Source organism: Pyrgilauda ruficollis, unplaced genomic scaffold (genome assembly GCF_017590135.1).
Source record: "Pyrgilauda ruficollis isolate IOZ18807 unplaced genomic scaffold, ASM1759013v1 scaffold2, whole genome shotgun sequence".
NCBI classification, from domain to species: domain Eukaryota; kingdom Metazoa; phylum Chordata; class Aves; order Passeriformes; family Passeridae; genus Pyrgilauda; species Pyrgilauda ruficollis.
This window is the reverse complement of record NW_024519206.1, coordinates 24,913,532-24,931,824: the sequence shown is the minus strand read 5'-3', so window position 1 is coordinate 24,931,824 and position 18,293 is coordinate 24,913,532. Positions and strand designations below refer to the sequence as shown.

General features: G+C 39.0%; 1 protein-coding gene across 1 annotated transcript in view; it reads right to left on the bottom strand.

The window, feature by feature from the left end:
• BMPER (BMP binding endothelial regulator) overlaps positions 1-18,293 on the bottom strand; it is a 148,413-nt gene that overhangs the window by 42,358 nt on the left and 87,762 nt on the right. The window contains exons 12-13 of the mRNA XM_041466656.1: positions 10,308-10,637; positions 2,849-3,185 (exon numbers count right to left, since the gene is read on the bottom strand). Of these exons, the coding sequence (XP_041322590.1) occupies positions 2,849-3,185; positions 10,308-10,637 (667 nt within the window). The remainder of the gene's footprint in view (positions 1-2,848; positions 3,186-10,307; positions 10,638-18,293) is intronic.

The following is an 18,293-nucleotide window of genomic DNA, read 5'->3' as shown; positions in this document are numbered from 1 at the left end:
AGTATTACGCATAAGTACTGAACTAGAAATGCATTGGAGACAAACAAAAAATACCAGCCTCAACTAAACAAAGCAAACCACAATTAAAAAAAACATAAAATGTGTTTAGTTACAAAACAAAGAATTTAAAAAGTGGTGTACAATTTTGTTAGTCTGCAGTCAGAACTATTTCAAAATCCTTTCTCACACATTTACATTGTACTTTCTTCTGCCACATGCTTTACAGGGAAACACAAGTCACCAAAGTTACATCACAAAAAAAGGGTTAAGGGCAAGGTGCAAAACCTAGTGTCACAGATCTCTCAAGGTCAAGCACAGGAGTCAACATGCAGCTAGATCTCTACTCAACATGAACTATATCCTTTTCACTTAACAACCATGACAATCACACTGTATGATTTTTGGATGGCCAGCAAAAGGAGAAACTACAGCTGTAAAAAGAATGAGACTTAAAATGAATTTGAGATATCTTCACACAAATCTCATCAGTAAAACAATGTCAAACAAAAGTTTGCAATCCATTGTTCGCTGCCTTTTTTGGTATTTGGAGAAAACACACCCTAATTCCTAATGTTCCTGCTGAGTTTATTTCTGTTTCTGAGAATTTTTATTAACAGCACGTCACTACCCAAGAAGCAAAATGAAAATGAAGCAATGTCAGTAATATAGACAAAAATGACCATGAAAGGTTAACTCTTGAAAAGCAGTATTTCAAAAGGAAAAATTCCATAATATGTAATGTTGGACAGTAAAAACTGAGACACCATTCCATTCAATGAGGACATTAGGAGAAAAAAAAAAATAATCTAACCATATCATTCTGCCTCCTTCCTTTTCTTACTGCTAGGAGCCTGCTCAGAGTTGAAAAAGCAGAATTTTAAAAAATTTTAGTTAAACTTACCCTGAAATTAGAGAACATTGACTAAATATGCCTTTCTAAAAAAGAAATCTCAGTTAAAAGCTGTGTTAATTTGAATTTCTTTCAATGTAAATCTAAATCTCCTGCAAAAGCACATCACCAGTAATGAGTTCTTTACATTAATTCTTTACTGTTAATTCTGAACAGAATTAATGAAAAATGCAAATCTTTCTTGAATGTGTGTCCCATAATCATTACCTCTTTGCGGACAATTCCTGGTATGGAAAATGGCCATGGTCATTGACAAAATTCCTTGCTACAACTTTATCAGTTTCTAACAAGAAGCAGCATTCTATTACATACCATTATTTAGCTATAAATTATAGTTTGTCTTCATTCCTGTGTTGGAAGCTGAGCATTTTAACAGCTAGCAACATCAAAATGGAAACAACAGCTACTTCTGACAAAATATGATGGTCATTTCAATGTAACATTTCCTGAGGGAAAAATACACTTTTCTACAAAAGGACACAAATTAAATACTTGCTTAATTTCATTGCCTTTCCAGGACAAACATTAGATATCATTTTAAAGGAACAGAAAAGCTCTAATGATGATTCTTGAGTGCAAGCATGTAGATTTTTTTTTTACTGTTGCAGCCAAAATATAAATCACTTTCTGCTGTGGTGTCAGGAAGTGTATTGCACTAAATTCATCATGAGCTACTTTAAAAAAGGAACAAAAAATCCACTGCAAAATTAAACAAATCTCTCTGCACCTGTTTTCCATTTGCATTGTCACCACTTACCTTTAAAGGACGATGGAAGTGAGATGGGAATGTTGCTGAAATGCCTTCAACAGACCCTGTGTGTGTGTTGAAGCACTAGCTTCTCTAGTGCTCTCTGTTGTGCCTTCAGCCATTGGAAAAGATAAAGTATCATAACCTGCACACAACATAATCTTTACTCTTTGCCTTTAGGCTCCTAGCACAGGGATATACCATAGCAAAATAAGTGCAGAAGCACACAGACTACAAGCCAAGATGTATGTCTTCTTCTAGCATTTCCCAGTCTCAGATGTATTCTGCTGGGTTAGATAAATGTCTTTCTGTCTCATTATAAAAAAAGAGGAAAGCCAATTCATTAGGGGAATTGAGTCACTCTAGAAAGCTTCTCCTAATAAATCAAATAGTTCAGTGAATGTGACCAAGTGGGGAAAGCTGGGAACACAGAGATCAGGCAGCTTCATCCACAACCATACAACTGTGATTCAGCTTGCTCTTACCTTTTATGTCAGGCAATCAAAAGAATAGACAATTGTATTTACTGAGTGAGGGGTAAATAAACTCGTGCCAATTAAAGAACAAAAAATATGTCTTTGTGGCTTAGACTTTAACCATTTTAAAGATTAAAAATCTTAAATAATTCACTCAGACAAGGATTCTAGATCCTCAGTCTGTCTTTCTTTTCCCTCAGGGCAGGACAGACCATGCATGGAATATTTTATTAACTCTCCTTTAAAATTCTCAAGCCACAAAACCACAGCATCCAAGGGGCATTAGACATATTTAATATCCTTGCTTTAATAAAGTAATTTTCAAAATGTTTCTGGGAAGCACACTTCTGTGGACCACAAGCAACAGCAATTGAAGTCAGACTCAACTTTACAACTGAGTTTGAAATCAGAGGGAGTTTATAAAAATGTTTTGAAGTCTCTTCCCCCTCTTTCTTCAGTCTCCAAACGTACTTTTTCTCTAGGTTATCACAAGCCTGACTGCCTTTCTCTCTGTTGGTTGCTCAAGTCTATTTGCTCAGGACCATCTTCTTCTGGTTCTAGACTCAGAAAACCTCCCATAATATAAGCTTGTGTATTAATTCTTAACAAATGTATCTCAACATGTGTTCAAGTGCTACTGAAACTGGGCCTACAGCCTGTTTTTTCTCATCACACAGTAACTTAGTACCTCCCTCCACAGCAAGCCACGCTTACCGGTAAAAGGTGGTGTAATCCACTGTTGAATGACAGCTCTGGAACTCCCACGCTTTGAGTTTCTGGCATTCCCGATGAGCTCGGAGCTTCACCCTGACTGTCCCATGACAGAGCTCAGGTACGGGTTTCCTCTGTGGGCGGCTGCAGAACTCATTGGACTCCACACGCCAGGATTCAGCGAAGTCATCCACATCAAACTTAAAATTCCCATCCCCACCAATCAGGTCGTCTCGCTTGTGCCCATTGTAATTGCCACACAAACCACAGAGTTTGCCTTTCAGATGAGGTGCAGCCATGACTTCCACAAAACTGTCTCCATCCCATGAGATTTCCAAGCCTGATAAAAAGATAAGACAAAAATGCACAAAAAAAACCCAAAAAAAAACCACAGAGAGAGAGAGAGAGAGAGAGAGGAAGAAATTGAGGATAACAAACTGCAGCTTATGTTTGTGCAACAGTGTTAATGGGAACCTGGACAAAGCCAATGGCTTAGTTCTGATAATGCTGTTAGATTTCTATATAGTTCCCAGTAAGTGCCTCTGGCAACTGAAGTGTTTCTTAAATTATAGCCAGTTACAATACATGCATGCCTATCTCTTCTTATTTTTGTTCCTTCTTGCTAATGAAAGGGGTTATCCTAAAAAATATGGAGCCAAGGCAGGATATCAATATCAAAGGAGGGCTCTTGCACAATTCTGCAAATTGAATTTGCTATGGTAAATTTCTAGCTAATTATGCAGGGGGCCCAGAATTTCAACCATTGTTACCTATTGCACAGGTAGTGGTAATACAAAGATGTCCATGACCCATGAGATTCCAGCCATAACCTTATGGGAAACATTCTACTCTTGCCTACAAAGCGGACACTGGTTGCTCATTGGGGTGAATACAACTGTTCCAAGACAAGTTACCTTATTTTGCAGGAGTAAAAAGAGTTTAAAAGATTACAACAAAGACATATCAGATACCAAAACTGTTGTAAGAAAGCATTCTGAATTGGATTCAAACTGTTCACTCAAAAGGCATTAATTACCAACTTTTTGTCTACATAAGTTAGCAAAACTGAGAAATTATGGTAAACATCTAACCTTCATCTAGTGGCTGGGATGTAAGCCCTCTCCTACAATTTGCTTTACAGGAAGGTTTGGCACTTCTGGAACATCAAAATCTGAGTTACTTTTTGTGAGTGACATCCATTTTATCTGCCTGTACCCATCTAAAAGCTAGGTGTCTAGTTTAAGTCAGCCGTCTGGGCCCTTTGATGGAGTAAAATAGGCAGCTCTGGATCACAACAGGATTGTCTAATGCAGAGGAAATAAACTATTTTCTGAATGTCTTTCTGTTCCCACAGATACTCTAGAGGTGCCAGAGATCATGTGGAGACTAAACTTCTAGTTTTTACCTGAGTGACTGTAAATTAAATGGATTCCATTCTTTGAGGAGTAAATAGGCAGCTCATAAGGTAAAACCATTTTGATATCATTTGGGATAAAAACAACACCAAGAAACATTGCTGCTTAACTTCTACCCAAAAAATGGCCTTTCTTGTAATTATTTCCACTGTCTCCTGAATTCTTCTCCATCACATATGCAGGAACCCTGCATCTGAAGATCACAAATCATTTTGCTGATATTAACTTATTCTCATAAAATACCTGTGAGCAGCCATTAGTTAAGGATAAACACAAGATCCTGCTTTTCAACAGGATAATCCAGACTTTACCCTATTCCCCCTATTTAGCCAAGAATACCAAAGGGCATCATTCTGTGGTGCAGGACCAGGGCTTCGCTCCAGCTTTCTTCATTTGCTGTGTGGGCTGGCTTAGCACCACCCTTTCCCGTGGTAAATCAGTGCTTGTCACTGTGTGATCCAAATCCTGCCCTATCCTCATGCAAGTAATTAACATGCCAGTGACTCAGTTCAAAGCTGGAACCCTTCTTTCAGCAACACATCCCATTGTCTCCTATGACAATTCCTACCCATGCTGCAGAAGAACAGGGTGAGGTTCAAGAGCAAATTATGGCTATAGAAGGGTACGTCCATTTTAACATCCTGCCCCAGTGCTTCTGTAGGTTACACCATGTCTCCAAGAGTTTTGGGAATGATTTACTCATCAAGACTGTGAAGGTAATTCTGCATTACCTGTCACTGCAGTCTATTACACTGTTTTCTTACCATCATAGCTTAGCAATGGTAGCACAAATGTATCCTGAGTTAACTATGCCTGAAATCAGTTTCAAATTACCTCATAAACCCAGCATGGATGGGGCCACTGTCTCCTCCTCCAAAGGCACTTTACACCCAGCCAACTGAGAAATTGTGCAAGACTACAGCTGTTAATGAGGCCAGCACAGTGGCAAGGGGGAAAGTTGCCTTTTAAGCTGCTTCATACATTATCATTGCTGGACAAATTCAAAATCCAGCTGTCTTTGCTTCTGACAACACTGAACAAAACAAAACACAGCTTTATTTGCAGACACAAGATTAATAATGCCGTGCTGGCACTTAGAAAATACTTGCCATTAACTTATAAACCAAGATTTCTTCAGACTTGAGAATCACATAAACTTTTCAAAGTTTAAAGCATCAAGATCCAAATTCTCAGACAGTTCTTCTCAGAAAATAACTATAGCTTTAAGGCTGAGTTCAAGTTTTTCCCCCAGAGAAGCTTCCTCAGAAGCTCCCTACTTTAAACAAAGTCAGAAAAGACTGGCTAAGGATTCTACCTTAAGTTTCCTTTTAAGACTTTCTTTTTCTTAACACAAAACTTACTGACCTTCAGTGAAAACACATTAATAATGAAAGGTTAACTTGAAATTTTTTCTGAACATTTATGTCCTCCTTCCCTGAGTTAATTTACATGTTACATGTTGCTTCTGTAGACCTACAAAAGAAATGCAGATATGCAGAAGAAAAATAACATGAAATTATGCCTTTTCTTCTCAGCATATAAAAATGCACATTTTTAAATCTAGAGATTCCTGCCTTGATTACTGGATTTCATTCAAGAGACTCACTTGTAACTGTCACATTCATGTACTTTCCTCTAGCTGGTATGGCTTAATTACACTTTACTCTGCTGTAATTGCTCAGATGGAAGTGTAATTTCTGGCTTTGATGAAGAGAATAAAGGCTTCTGTCCATAACAGAGCTTATTCCTTTTTGGAGTAACAAGGAAGGGTATTTACCCCTACATGCACGATAATTTTGTTGGAGCCTGATCACAATGTGCAGTGTGTGCCTTTTGTTTGTTCACAAGCAGAAAGTCCAGTTCATTTTTGTAAACCAGTAGGAACTGTGACAGATGGGATTATGCTACAGAGCAGTGTTTGAAATGGTCTCGTTGGCAGGCAGAAACTGTTTGGAAGATTTTCTTGGTGCCTATATCCCCCCCTTTCTTCCCCCCGCCCAAAATGAATGAGTTTCCCATTCACTTGGACAAGAATCAGAAACCAAGAGATGAGAAGCCAAAAGATGCAACATCTGTCCCATCTGGGGATGTGCAAAAAAGGAATACTCTCTGAGTTACTCTTTCATTTTTTCCAATTACTCCCTCTCTTTGAAGGACACTTAACTAACTTGTTACTTGATTTCTTAACTTGGCACATTGTCTGCTCTACTCCATTAAAAAAAAATCCTTCTGGATTTATGTATATCACACACTGAGTTCCCCATTATAGGACCTCTCATCAATTGTTCTGCATGATTTTTCATGGCATCCTTGAGATTTAAAGGCATCCTCAAGAACTGGCAAACAACTCTTCCCTAAACATTTAATGCCAAAGTAGTACAGAAAAAGTGCAGCAAAATGGCTTGGTGCAAAAAATAGTGCAGAAACAAGAACAACAAAATGCTTGTGCAAGAGAGGAATAGGTAAGTAACATCAGTCCCGTGTTACTTACCAAAGACTCTTTTGTCTTTCTAGCACACAAATTTGGATAAGGACTCAACACATCCCAAGCACACCCATAGCTGTCAGTGCAGAGTGCAAGGACTGCTGCTGCGTGCCATCCAGGGTTACAGCTGGTGAGGAATTTAGCAACAAAACAGGTTTTCACTGGAAAATGCCAATTCATCAGAACTTAAATGCTTCAGGGAGACATATCGTATTCAATGAACTTCCAACACAGCACCGGCAAGGCTCCAAGCTGGTTTCCTGCCAGCTCGCCTGGTGGGCTGCCTGGAAGCCTGAATGATCAGGGTATGAAACTCCAAGACTGCCCTGCCATGCACACCGCCCTGTAGCCAGGGACCACAAGACTTCCTGAATCTTTGGGCTTGTCTGTTTTATCTAAGGCTCAATTCCCAGCTCTGCAAAAGGAAAACCAAAATCCGTGGGAATGCTGGCTGAGCTGTAAGCACCAGACCCTGCATTTCCCAGTCCAATTTTACTTTGAATTTTACTTCTAGTGCAGCAGTTTTGCTTAGTTTTCATTACTTCCTCTCTCTCTTTTTTCACCCTACACTGGGAAAGCATATATTTTTGAAAAATCCATGTTTCCTTCTGAAACAGAAATTTCTCCAATTTTTTTCCCTCGGTACTCAGAACTTCCTCTGGAAAAAAATGTTTGCCTTTAAACCAGTTCCACTCAGCACATTCTTCCTCTCTACAGCCTCTCTGCTGCTTGCCCTCTCCCAGCAAAATGGAGCCAGGTCATTCTGCTACTTCTCAGGCCTTATGTGCTGAAGAAAGTAGGACTTGGCCCATCATGCTGTATTCAGCAAGAGAAACCTGATCCTGCTCCGTTAAGGAGAGGAATTATTTAGGCTATAATTTGCAGTGATTACACACTGTTTGGTATGTTGTCATATGCCATGTTTGCACTTCCTCTGCCAACACATGGACAAAGATGTGTGTAGTCATTTATTAGGCTTGCACCAGAGACAAATGGAATAGCAGCAGGATTAGCTGTCATTCATCTTCAGTTGAAAACCTTTCGTTGGCCTGTGGTTGGCTAATGAAACCCACATCGCCTGAATTCATAGTGTTCAGCTGGCTGCAAAGAAAAACCCTCAAGATGCTTCTAATTAGAAGTTGTGAATAATGGTCAACTTGTGTGCATTTTACAGACAGCCACAAAAATCTGCATTGCCACTTTGAGGAATGAGCCCAGAGCCGGGATCCCCATTATGCAGACTCACTTTTCCAGAGGCGATATGAACAGGTGTCTAAATTCTCAGCTCAACAGCGGGTGCTACCGTCTCCCCTGAAAAAAAATTTTGCTAGATAATGAGTATGACTATGCGTCACGCCTGTGACCGTATCACTCCATAAGAAAGACTGTTTTCCCTGCTTTCACATGGCATTTAATTGAATTAACAGTAAACAGTATCCTCACTGAAACAGTACTTCACTGTGTAAGAGAAATCTCTCAGGACTACAGTAGTACCTAACACATGCTAATGAGAAAGTTTTAAACTTCCCCTCAGTATTTATCTATGCAAAGATACCATAGTTTCAGAACAGTTTATCAAAACAAAAGTAAGTCCTCTGGTTTAACATTTTGACAATTAATGTATTTTCTAAGACTGAAAAGACCTGAGAGAATGCAATTTCCCTTCCCTGTTTCTATAAATAAGGTAGAAATTTTACTTCTAGTGCAGCAGTTTTGCTTAGTTTTCATTACTTCCTCTCTCTCTTTTTTCACCCTACACTGGGAAAGCATCTATTTTTTTTTAATCCTCTGAAACAGAAATTTCTCCAATTTTTTTTCACCCGGTGAAAAAATTCTATGAATTTTCTCATTTCCTCTTGCTTGTGGTGTTTGTTCCTTGCAGACAGCTTCTTACTCGGGCACATAAGATGGCACTGAACAGTAAATTAGGCCTTGCTTTTCAAACCAGTGCCTCCATTTTGCTGGATAGCCCCAGTGAAATATTTCCATAATTTTACAACTTAAACTCATTCCAGCCATCTATAACTACGAATATATAATTGATCACCTTAACTGCAAGATATGTTGCTGCAACTTTGAAAAAACATGAATTTTATGTTTAAGAACTGATATCCTCTCTTTTCTTATCTGTAAGTATCAAACTATATCGGGTATTGAGTTTGTATGGCAAGATTTTGGAAGGAGAGCTACAGGGGTGGCTTCTGTGAGAAGCTGCCAGAAACTTCCCCTATGTCCGATGGAGCCAATTGCAGCTGTCTCCGAGATGGACTAATTCCAGCTGGCTCCAAGATGGGCTCGGCCTTGGCAACAGTGGTAGCACCTCCAGGATAACATATTTAAGAAGGGGGAGAAAAGCCCTGTGCAACTGCAGTCAGAAAGACGAGGGAGAGTGTAAGAAAAACAATTCTTCAGTCAGCAGAGAAGGAGGGAGATGAGGTACTGAAGCAGATATTCCCCTGCAGCCCAGGGTGCAGACCACAGTGAGACAAGGCTGCCCTCCTGAAGCCCATGGAGGTCCATACTGTAGTAGACATCCACCTGCAGCCCCTGGATAACCCTACACTGGAATAGATGGATGACAGGAGACTATGACCCTGTGGGAAGCCATGAAGAGAGGAGCCCACCCTAGATCATATTTGGTAGCGGGACTTGTAATCTCATGGGGAATCCACATTTCCACAGTGGAGTCTGTTCCTGGAGGGCTGCACCCTGTGGAAGGGACCTGTGTTTTTGAAGTCTGTGAAGAAATGCAACCCATGGGAGTGACTCACATTGGAAAATTTTGCAGAGAACTGTCTCCAGTGGAAGTGACCCCATGCTGGAGCAAAGAATGTGTGAGGAGTCCTCCCGCTGAGGAGGAAGAACTGGTAGATACAATATGTGTGTGGACTGACTGCAAATCCCAGTCCCAATCCCCTGACACCACTCAGGGCAGGAGGAGAATCAGGAGTAAAGTTAAACTTGTGAAGAAGGGGATTTGGAGTGTGGAGGCTTTTTGAAGGTTTAACTACATTTCTCAATATCCTCTCCTAATATTATTGGCAATAAATTAAAATGATTTCCCCAAACTGAGTCTATTTTTTTCCACAATGGTAATTGCTGAGTGATATCTACCAGTCCTTATCTTGAACCACGACTTTTCCACTATATTTTCTCTTTCCTGTCAGGTGAGGAGGGAAGCAATACAGTGGCTTTGGTGGGCATGTTTGGTTGATGTCCAGCGAGGGTCAACCCACCATACTTTCCATAAGCCACTTTTAAGTTACTGGAAGCGAAAGTCATGGCAAATTTGTCTGTTTGGGCAGCTAATTTTCAGCCACAGAATGAAACACAGCTTAGCAATATCCTGCAGGCTCAAACTCATAGCTGGGACTTCTGTCTGCTTATAGGCTGCGGGAATTTTAAAAGCGCTGTGGGTTTCTCTGATCTCTAAAGAGTTACAATGATATTTATTACTGCTATCATGTTTTTTTACTGACTACTGTTCATGCTGAACTTCAGAAGTTCTTCAGAGAGAAAGAAGACACACACACATACACAGACACACATGTACTTGTCTTACCTGCTTTGGTTGTCACTTTCAGCAAATAACCATCCAAATCGATGTGAAATTGCGGTGTCTCGCAAGGTAGTGAAATTCGGGTCCCATTCCACTTCACTGTGAGGTGCTGCTGGAGGCTGATTGTGCTTCTGCCCAACACAAGGTCCACTGACTTTGTCCAGGAGAAAGAACGGGTCCGACGGGCATCGTTTTTTACCAGCACCTGAAAGGGTGAGGCAGAGGAGGAGCAGTCTTTCGTCAAAACGTACTGACATGTTCCCTGAAAGTTAAATGTCCGTCCATCAAAAGTGTTGTAGTGAGGATCTCCAAAAACAGTGCAAACTCCAGGCTCTGCAGGTGAGTGAGAAACAAAAGCGCCATATCAATCAAAGTTGGAAAAAAGCAGTTGATAAGAACTTAGAGATACTGCTTCCACCTAATCTATCTGCTCTACAGGGTAGGTTTTGACTGGTGCATATAGGGATTAATATATCTTTGAAAAACAAAAGCTGCATTGCTTTAGAAGTCTTTCCCAAAGTGGCTGGTAACAAAGGCCAGTTCATCCCTGGGGCAGCATAGGAAGGCTAACCTGTAGCTTTGTCCCTTAAACGTAACATACAGTTTAGGTTATTACAATGCTTGTGAACTTTTTCAAATTTCAGTGACTCCCTGAAATTAAAAACCATCAGATCACTTTAGCAGGAGCTGGGTCAGTTCATATTTTACATATATACACTTATAAATACTTTACATTTATAAACTAGGTGTGTTTACATTTTTTTCCCCAAAATACCTGTAGAACTAGCATCTTTTTTCAGTCTTGCAAGCTATTGTATATGTTGTTTATACACAACTGACTTGTCATAGTTATTGACATCACACTACCAACTAAGTCAGCAGCACATGACTAACATGATGCAATGACTGCCAAAGAGCATGGTGTCTCTACCAATCAGTTGCATCAATACAAATGGATGAAGATCTCTTATGGATGTTTGAAGCCATACACTGGTCAGAGAACTCACAGCCTGAAGACAGAACATTTCCATATTCACAGCAATGATGCTGAGTTACCCTGTAGCTACCCAGCAACTGATTGAATTGACTCACAACCAAAGACAGCAGCAAATATATTTGCCTTGCAGCCTTCTGGTGTAACAATAGGTTCTAACCACATTGCTGGTATTCCTGGAAGAAGGAGTCTCAAGGCAGAGAAATGCACACTGCTATTGCCAGCTGTATACCCATGGGCTACGGCTGCTTTTGAAAGACAATGTCTGTTTAACTAACAATGGCTTGCTAGAAAAAAAGCAGCTTAAAAAAAGCCAGATTCAAATCTACAAAAAAGAAAGAGACACGAATGTTATGGATAAGGGGAAGGGAATTCCTACAATACAATACAATTGTATTGTGAGTGCAAAACAATTCTAACTCACAATAAACCTTTCCCAACAGAGTTTTTTCAGCCTAGGCAGAGTGCTATGCTAAAGTAACTGTAAACTTTCTGGTGTTTTTCTAGCTGTAAAGAGCACCCAAGGAAACCTGCATGGAGACACGGAAAATGGAGCTGAAGGAGGCCCCAGGAGACATCACCTTTTTTTCTCCAGCTGCAATGAATAATCACCTGCACCTATATTATTACTGACAAGTGTTTATCTAACCTGCCCATAAAGAGCAGTAGTAACAGCAACTCCATTGCCACCTCTGGCAACCTGTTGCAGTTTTGGTCTGTCCCTACTATAACAAATGTCTTCCTAAAGCCTAATCTCACTTTCCCCTCACTGCACGGTGCAGAGCCATCATAGAGCTGGCACCTGGGCGATTTGTACTTTACCCCTAATTGGCCACATGCATGCTTCTTTAGCTATGCTAGCAACTCATCTTGGCATCATTACTCCTCTTTACTGGAGTGTCTGGCAACTAGGGACCAAAAGTTTCAATTTCTCAAGGACATCATACTGACAACTCCATCAGAAATCAAATTATCCATATTTGATCAACATCTCCAGAAAACAGGCCTGACAGACTTTAGGCAGACCCTGAAAACCAAGACTTTTAGCAAAAGAGTGCTTTTAAAAATGTGCACTTCTGTGAGTTTTCTTTTCACCACTATATCAATGAAGATGTCAATAACTGCTTTCCAATGTTCATTAAAAGATTAATTGATTCTCCATAAATTGGCAGGAGTCATATGGCTTTTAATTAATAACATCATTTTTACTAATTGGAAAAATAATCTATAGATTTTGTACGGAGACCATCTGACTTTACCCATTACTAAATCATACTAACATGTTTCTGATTTCCTTATGTATACATCTAAGTATCTGCATGACAAGTATTAAGGTACACATTATTACCAGCTCAGATTGTACTTCAAGTATTCCAGCTTTAATTTTTTCTTAAATTTAATGACAACTTTTATGAAAACTTTTATGTTATGAAAACATCAGTGAAGATTCTAGAGGAAAGATCTGATTTTTCTCTGTGTTTCTAAAGGTGAAGAATATGGACATGTTGTACATGTTTTTAACCAACCTACTGGGAGGCGGAGGCTGGTTCTTCACCTAGGCAAGTGACTAAGAGGCAAGACATGAGAGGAACAAACATAATTTAGAGATGTGCAAGTAAAATTGATAGTACCAATGGGATCCAAAGGAAATATTTATTTTTAATTTCTAATGTGTTATGCAGAGTAATGTTGTTTTATGTTATGTTACATCGTGTCACGTCATATGTCAATTTGATGCCGTGCAGTTAAAAATGTATTTTGGACTGGACAGCTGAAGGTCTGATCCAAATTTTGCTGTTTTCTTTAATAACCAAGGAAATGGAAGAGGGAAAATCCACCTAAAAACAGTCTGAATAATTGATTCTCTGATATCACTGTGTAAAACATTCTTGAAAGGTTTGCTAAAATTGTTGGGTTTAAAAATAAATCCACACCCTGCAAGAGTGTGTGTGATAACTCAGGCACTGCCAGTAAGAAATACTGCTTGGCCTAGAAATAAACCTTAAATACTGGGTGTAACAAGACCGTCAACATGAAAAGAATTCCTGCCATTTTTAGCTTTTGAGTTGTTGTTTATTTCCTTTTGGGAGAGTTTCAATCACATCATATTTTATGGTTTGCTTCTTTTTCTTTTTTCTTTTTCCTTTTCTTCTTTTTCTTCTTTTAATTTTTCTTCTTTTTCTTCTTTTTTCTTTTCTTTTTTCTTTTTGAAAAAAACAGTCTTTTTACTTGGCAATTTTTGAAATCTATTGGAAGCACTGATCTCTAGTTAGGATTGTGTGACTTTCTTCTCTCTTGAGACATAACAGATGAAGAGGTGCTGCTGCATCACCAAAGTTATGTTCCCCAACCCTGGAGTATGAATTTTGCTAGCTTATGATAGGCATAAGGTCACAGGCATAGATCTTTCCCTTTTTTCCCTCCAGTAATTGTTCCCAGCTTACTGCCAACACTCCGTGTGTCAGCTGTCTAAGGTAGAGCTAGAAAAGGACAATTCTACACAGTATTTCCCCCGAGACTCCCCCAACCTCCAACTACTTTCAGATTAGGGACTTTCTGAGCTAGACATGGTTTCTATTAATTTAGTAACCTTCGAGAGAAATGTCTTCTGTGAATTTTTCCAGTCGAAAAAATGTTTTTAGCATCTACAACATCCTTGGGCAAAGGAAATGAAGAAACATTGCTTCGTCCTCATTTTGAATGTGGCACTCATGATCTTTGGTGTCTTCTTTTGCTCATCTAGACATGCACATGAATGAAAATTTACCGATTCCCTCTCTATCCTTGAAAAACACTGATTTTTCAAAAGAGGGCCCCAGAGCTATGTTTAGGAGCCTGTGATTTTCAAAACACCTCAGGCACTCAACTCTGATTAAACATTATTGAGAGCTGGATGCAAACACCATTAAATCTCTTTTGGAAATCCTGTATGTTGCTCCCAAATCAATATTCTGACATTCATAAAAACTTTTGGGAACTTGGCAGTTTTCACATTTGTTTTTTAAGCAACTAAATATGGACTTCACACTTTCACGTTTGACTAAAATATTAAACTACAGGTGTGATTAATGCAGTTTGCTCAGCTCCCACCTAAGGCTCTACAGCTCACTTGCCAACTAATAATAGTATTTAGGTGCTGAAAGTGAACACTATAGAACTGTTGGCATGTTTTTCTTGAATTTTCAAATCATGCTCCCAATTCAAATGAAATAGTGACTTTCATTAGAAAAGGCAGTGTTTTTGAAAACACATGTAGCTGCACAAAAAAGGAAGCTAAAAAAGCGAAAGCATGGAAAAGAACACACTAGCATTTCCTAAGCTTCAACATACTCTCATAAAGAAAAAAAAAATCACAACCTATTTGGCCAATGTGGAGGGATAAAAGTCTGAAAGACCACTCATTTCTAGTAAGTAGTATGCTGAGTACAGGTAAGAACCACTTATTAAACTAAGTGGTTGCCAAAAGGAACCTTTCTGCCTTCCACCCAGTGCCTCCATTCCCCCAGACAGTATTTAGCCTTTTTAGAAAGGCAAAATATATATACTGCGTGGTGGAGGCCAGACAGACAGTCAGCACACACATCCTGACCAGCCGAGAGCAAGAGCATATTGGCTGGGCAATTAGCACACTTGTAGCTCCAGACCAGCCACAGGATATATTGTCTCTAGCTGGGTTTATTATTTGTTGGGATATAAAGGAAATGGAACACAAATCCATAGGAAACCAGGCTCTGTTAGCTCTGGTGCTCATGGAATAGCTTGTTTTGTTTTTTCAGGAGATCAGAGCAGTCAATTGAAGTCCAAGATGTCCAGATGTCTGGTCACACTCTGCTGGGCTTGTAGGTAGTTAAGAGTGGCCAAGAAAAATATACTTTAAATTATAACTAAAATCGGTCTGGACGCTTTCTAAGTAAGGAGAGGGAGGAAAAAACACAAGTTTACCAGTGAAGGGTGTTCTGGTTGCAGATCTATAATTCAAAAATATCTCAGCTTTTAAAAAATAAAATGAAACTTTGAATGTAATTAGCCCATATGCTGAATTAAGCCCTAAATCAAACAGAACACATTATTAACCTCTAAAAACTAGCTACAGAACACGCATAATAGAATTTCATTAGGTTTTCTGTAAAAAATGCATAGCCATAGAGGACTTTCCTCATAACTGCTGCATAGTGCAGCTTGATATAATACACATTACAAGGTGTGGTGTCAAAAACTCCACAGGAGTCTTTATGGTCTATTTCATAAATAAAATAGCTATTCCAATTTGTCCAAATACATATTTATACAGTAGACCATCACAGCTGAAATGGGAGGCAAATCATTAACAGTATTCCAGTATGAATAAACAATTGCAGTCTTTTTGTTGCTGTTTTTCTTCATGGAAAGGTAATAACAGAAAAAAACAGGGACCTATGTGGTCCTTTTGACCCACTTCCTGCTCTTACAGGTACCCACAATGCATAACCTCACTTTGCTTCTTTTCCTTTTTCTTTTCTATTCTTTGAAAGTCAGCACTTTTTTTTCAGTAGTTCTATAAAAACACATAAAAAGGATGTAGAACCAAGTGGAAGTACCAACCTCTTACTCCCAAGGTGGGTCCAAATGCCCTTGAATTTGGTTTAGGTCTGTTGATCATTTTCTCAATTAAACAAGCTGTGGAATGATTTGTGATGAACGAAATTTTCTGTCCCAAAAGCAGCCTTTACTGCAAGATTAATCATGTGTACTGCACATGTAAACCTAGATGACTGTAACCCACTTTGAAAAAACTTCATCCACAAAATCTCACAATGACTGGTGTAAGATTGTGCTAGGACTATTAAAAATGATTAAAGTGTACTGTAATTTCAGTAAGGCCTGTGAATTCTTCATTGTCAAGAACAAAGATTTTACTTCCACTGCAAGTTCCTATCTATGTCTGAAGTTGAGAGCAGTCTGTTAATGTTATTTGAACTCAGATTTAGTTTTTCTTATTTTTAATATGAAAATGACCTTGGTCTAACATAGGATTACTAATTTATGGAATTGACGTCAGTGGTGATTTTTCTAAATCAAGCCCAAAAGAGTACATTTCATTACATTTTTTACAGCAGCATAAACTAAACTGTTGAATTTTCCACTGGTATGACCACTGTGTTTAATTAGTGATAACTGTACGCCAGCCATGGAGCTTAAAAAGCAACATGCCAAAACTAACTATAGTTAACTTCAGCAACAGTAGACAAAAGAGACTCTCCAGCCCTTTAGGAGACAAGGTACTTTTTCTCTTTGCAACAAACTGCTTTGAAAATAATCCTTTGATTATTTTTTTTTTTCAGTTTAAACTGTATCCTTTCACAACGTGACTGGTTTTGACCCACTTCATAGAAATTGGCTGAATTTAAACTGTGCTCATAGCTCCCCCATGTACAGTATGTTCTTGTACCTCCCTATGTTGTTTTTACGTTGGAAAATTAATATCGGCTGGAGCACCAGAAATGTTTGGTGTGTTAGTATATGGAGACAGGATCAGGATCAGCATGAGTGAGAGGGTGAGGGAAGGGGCTGTGTGTACATCTTATCAGAAACTGGTTGAATTAGCAACATTTCCAATTACTGTTGGATGATAGTCGTGATGAGATTTAAAGTCCTTCTGCTGCAAAGGTGGAATTAATTCTTTGCAAATGGCAAATGTTAAAATACCAATGTTAAAACAGCTAGTGGTAGCCACCACTGCTGTATGACACTGGGTATTTAAGCTCCTTGCTCACATTCTCTGTAAAAGCCAAGAATGCCCTGTTAATCATGAAAGTTTGGAATCAGCTCTTCTCCAAGTACCCAATGGGTCCATAGTGAGATAACTATAAAGAAAAGACCCTTCTGTTTCATGTGCAATGGTCAAGCATGTGACAGTGAGACAGGACGAGCCTCTCAGGCTCAAGCACAGGCAGTGCAATGCAGATAGGACCCTTAACACCCTTTATTCCTTACCATAAGGGAACAAGGTTGTTTATCCTTTGGGGAGACCTAATAGCAGGCTGCCAGTACATAGAAAGAGGTTACTGGGAAGATGGAGCCAGGCTTTTTACAGATCTGCATGGCCAGAGGACAAGCAATAATGATCTGACCTTACTTTCACATGTTTGTAGTCATGAGAATTCCCTTCTTCTCTCACCAAGAAGTTTTGAGATTTTAGGTAACCTGGCTCCTAGATAAGTTACTTTAACTTTGAAGAACTACAATTTCCTTCTCCCATGAAACAATTATCACAAGTCATCACTCTCTGACAGCATTTCTGAAGGAGTCACTGTACTGTCTTCTTTTGAATCTCTTACAGTAGAGGGTCTCCTGTGCTTTGATGGAATGGCTGGCCCCACTCTTTTCCTCCCCTCTCATGTTACAGAAGAATACAGGAAGGACACACAAGATAGGCTAAATGAGACTGAAACAAAAAAAGAGGCGAGATAGAGATTGAAAAATTCATTACACTAATGGTATGTCATATCTGAGCAAAGGTCTATACAAATTTCTTCTCCTTTGAAACTGAGCTGACATGAAATCAACTGTTAGTCAGTTGAATCCTCTTTCACTTCCTTCTCTGCTCAGTATTATTTCAAGTGTTTCTGAGTGTGTTGTCTCTTGTATTTGCTCTCATTTTGATAATGAAGACTTGCAAGCTAGATGTATTTTATCCCAAGATACATGTTTCAAAATAATAGAGCCACAGACTGAAAAAACAGATATTTATCATACAGGATTTGCACAATTCAAGAGAACCCAGAACTGAGTTGAACAGCAAAACTATTTGATTTTAGACAAAAGAAGAGGAACATTTTCTCCTTTCAAAAGCCTTCCTATAGTTCATAAAAGCCTATTTTAGCAGTCTGTCCCTATTTGGTAAAATACTTAAATATGTACTGAAGGAAATACGTAATGGTATCTTGTTAACTTCAGCTCTCCCTGTTGACTTGAATAGAACAAGCTTAAAGATAAGTGTTTGTGTAAGTCCTTTG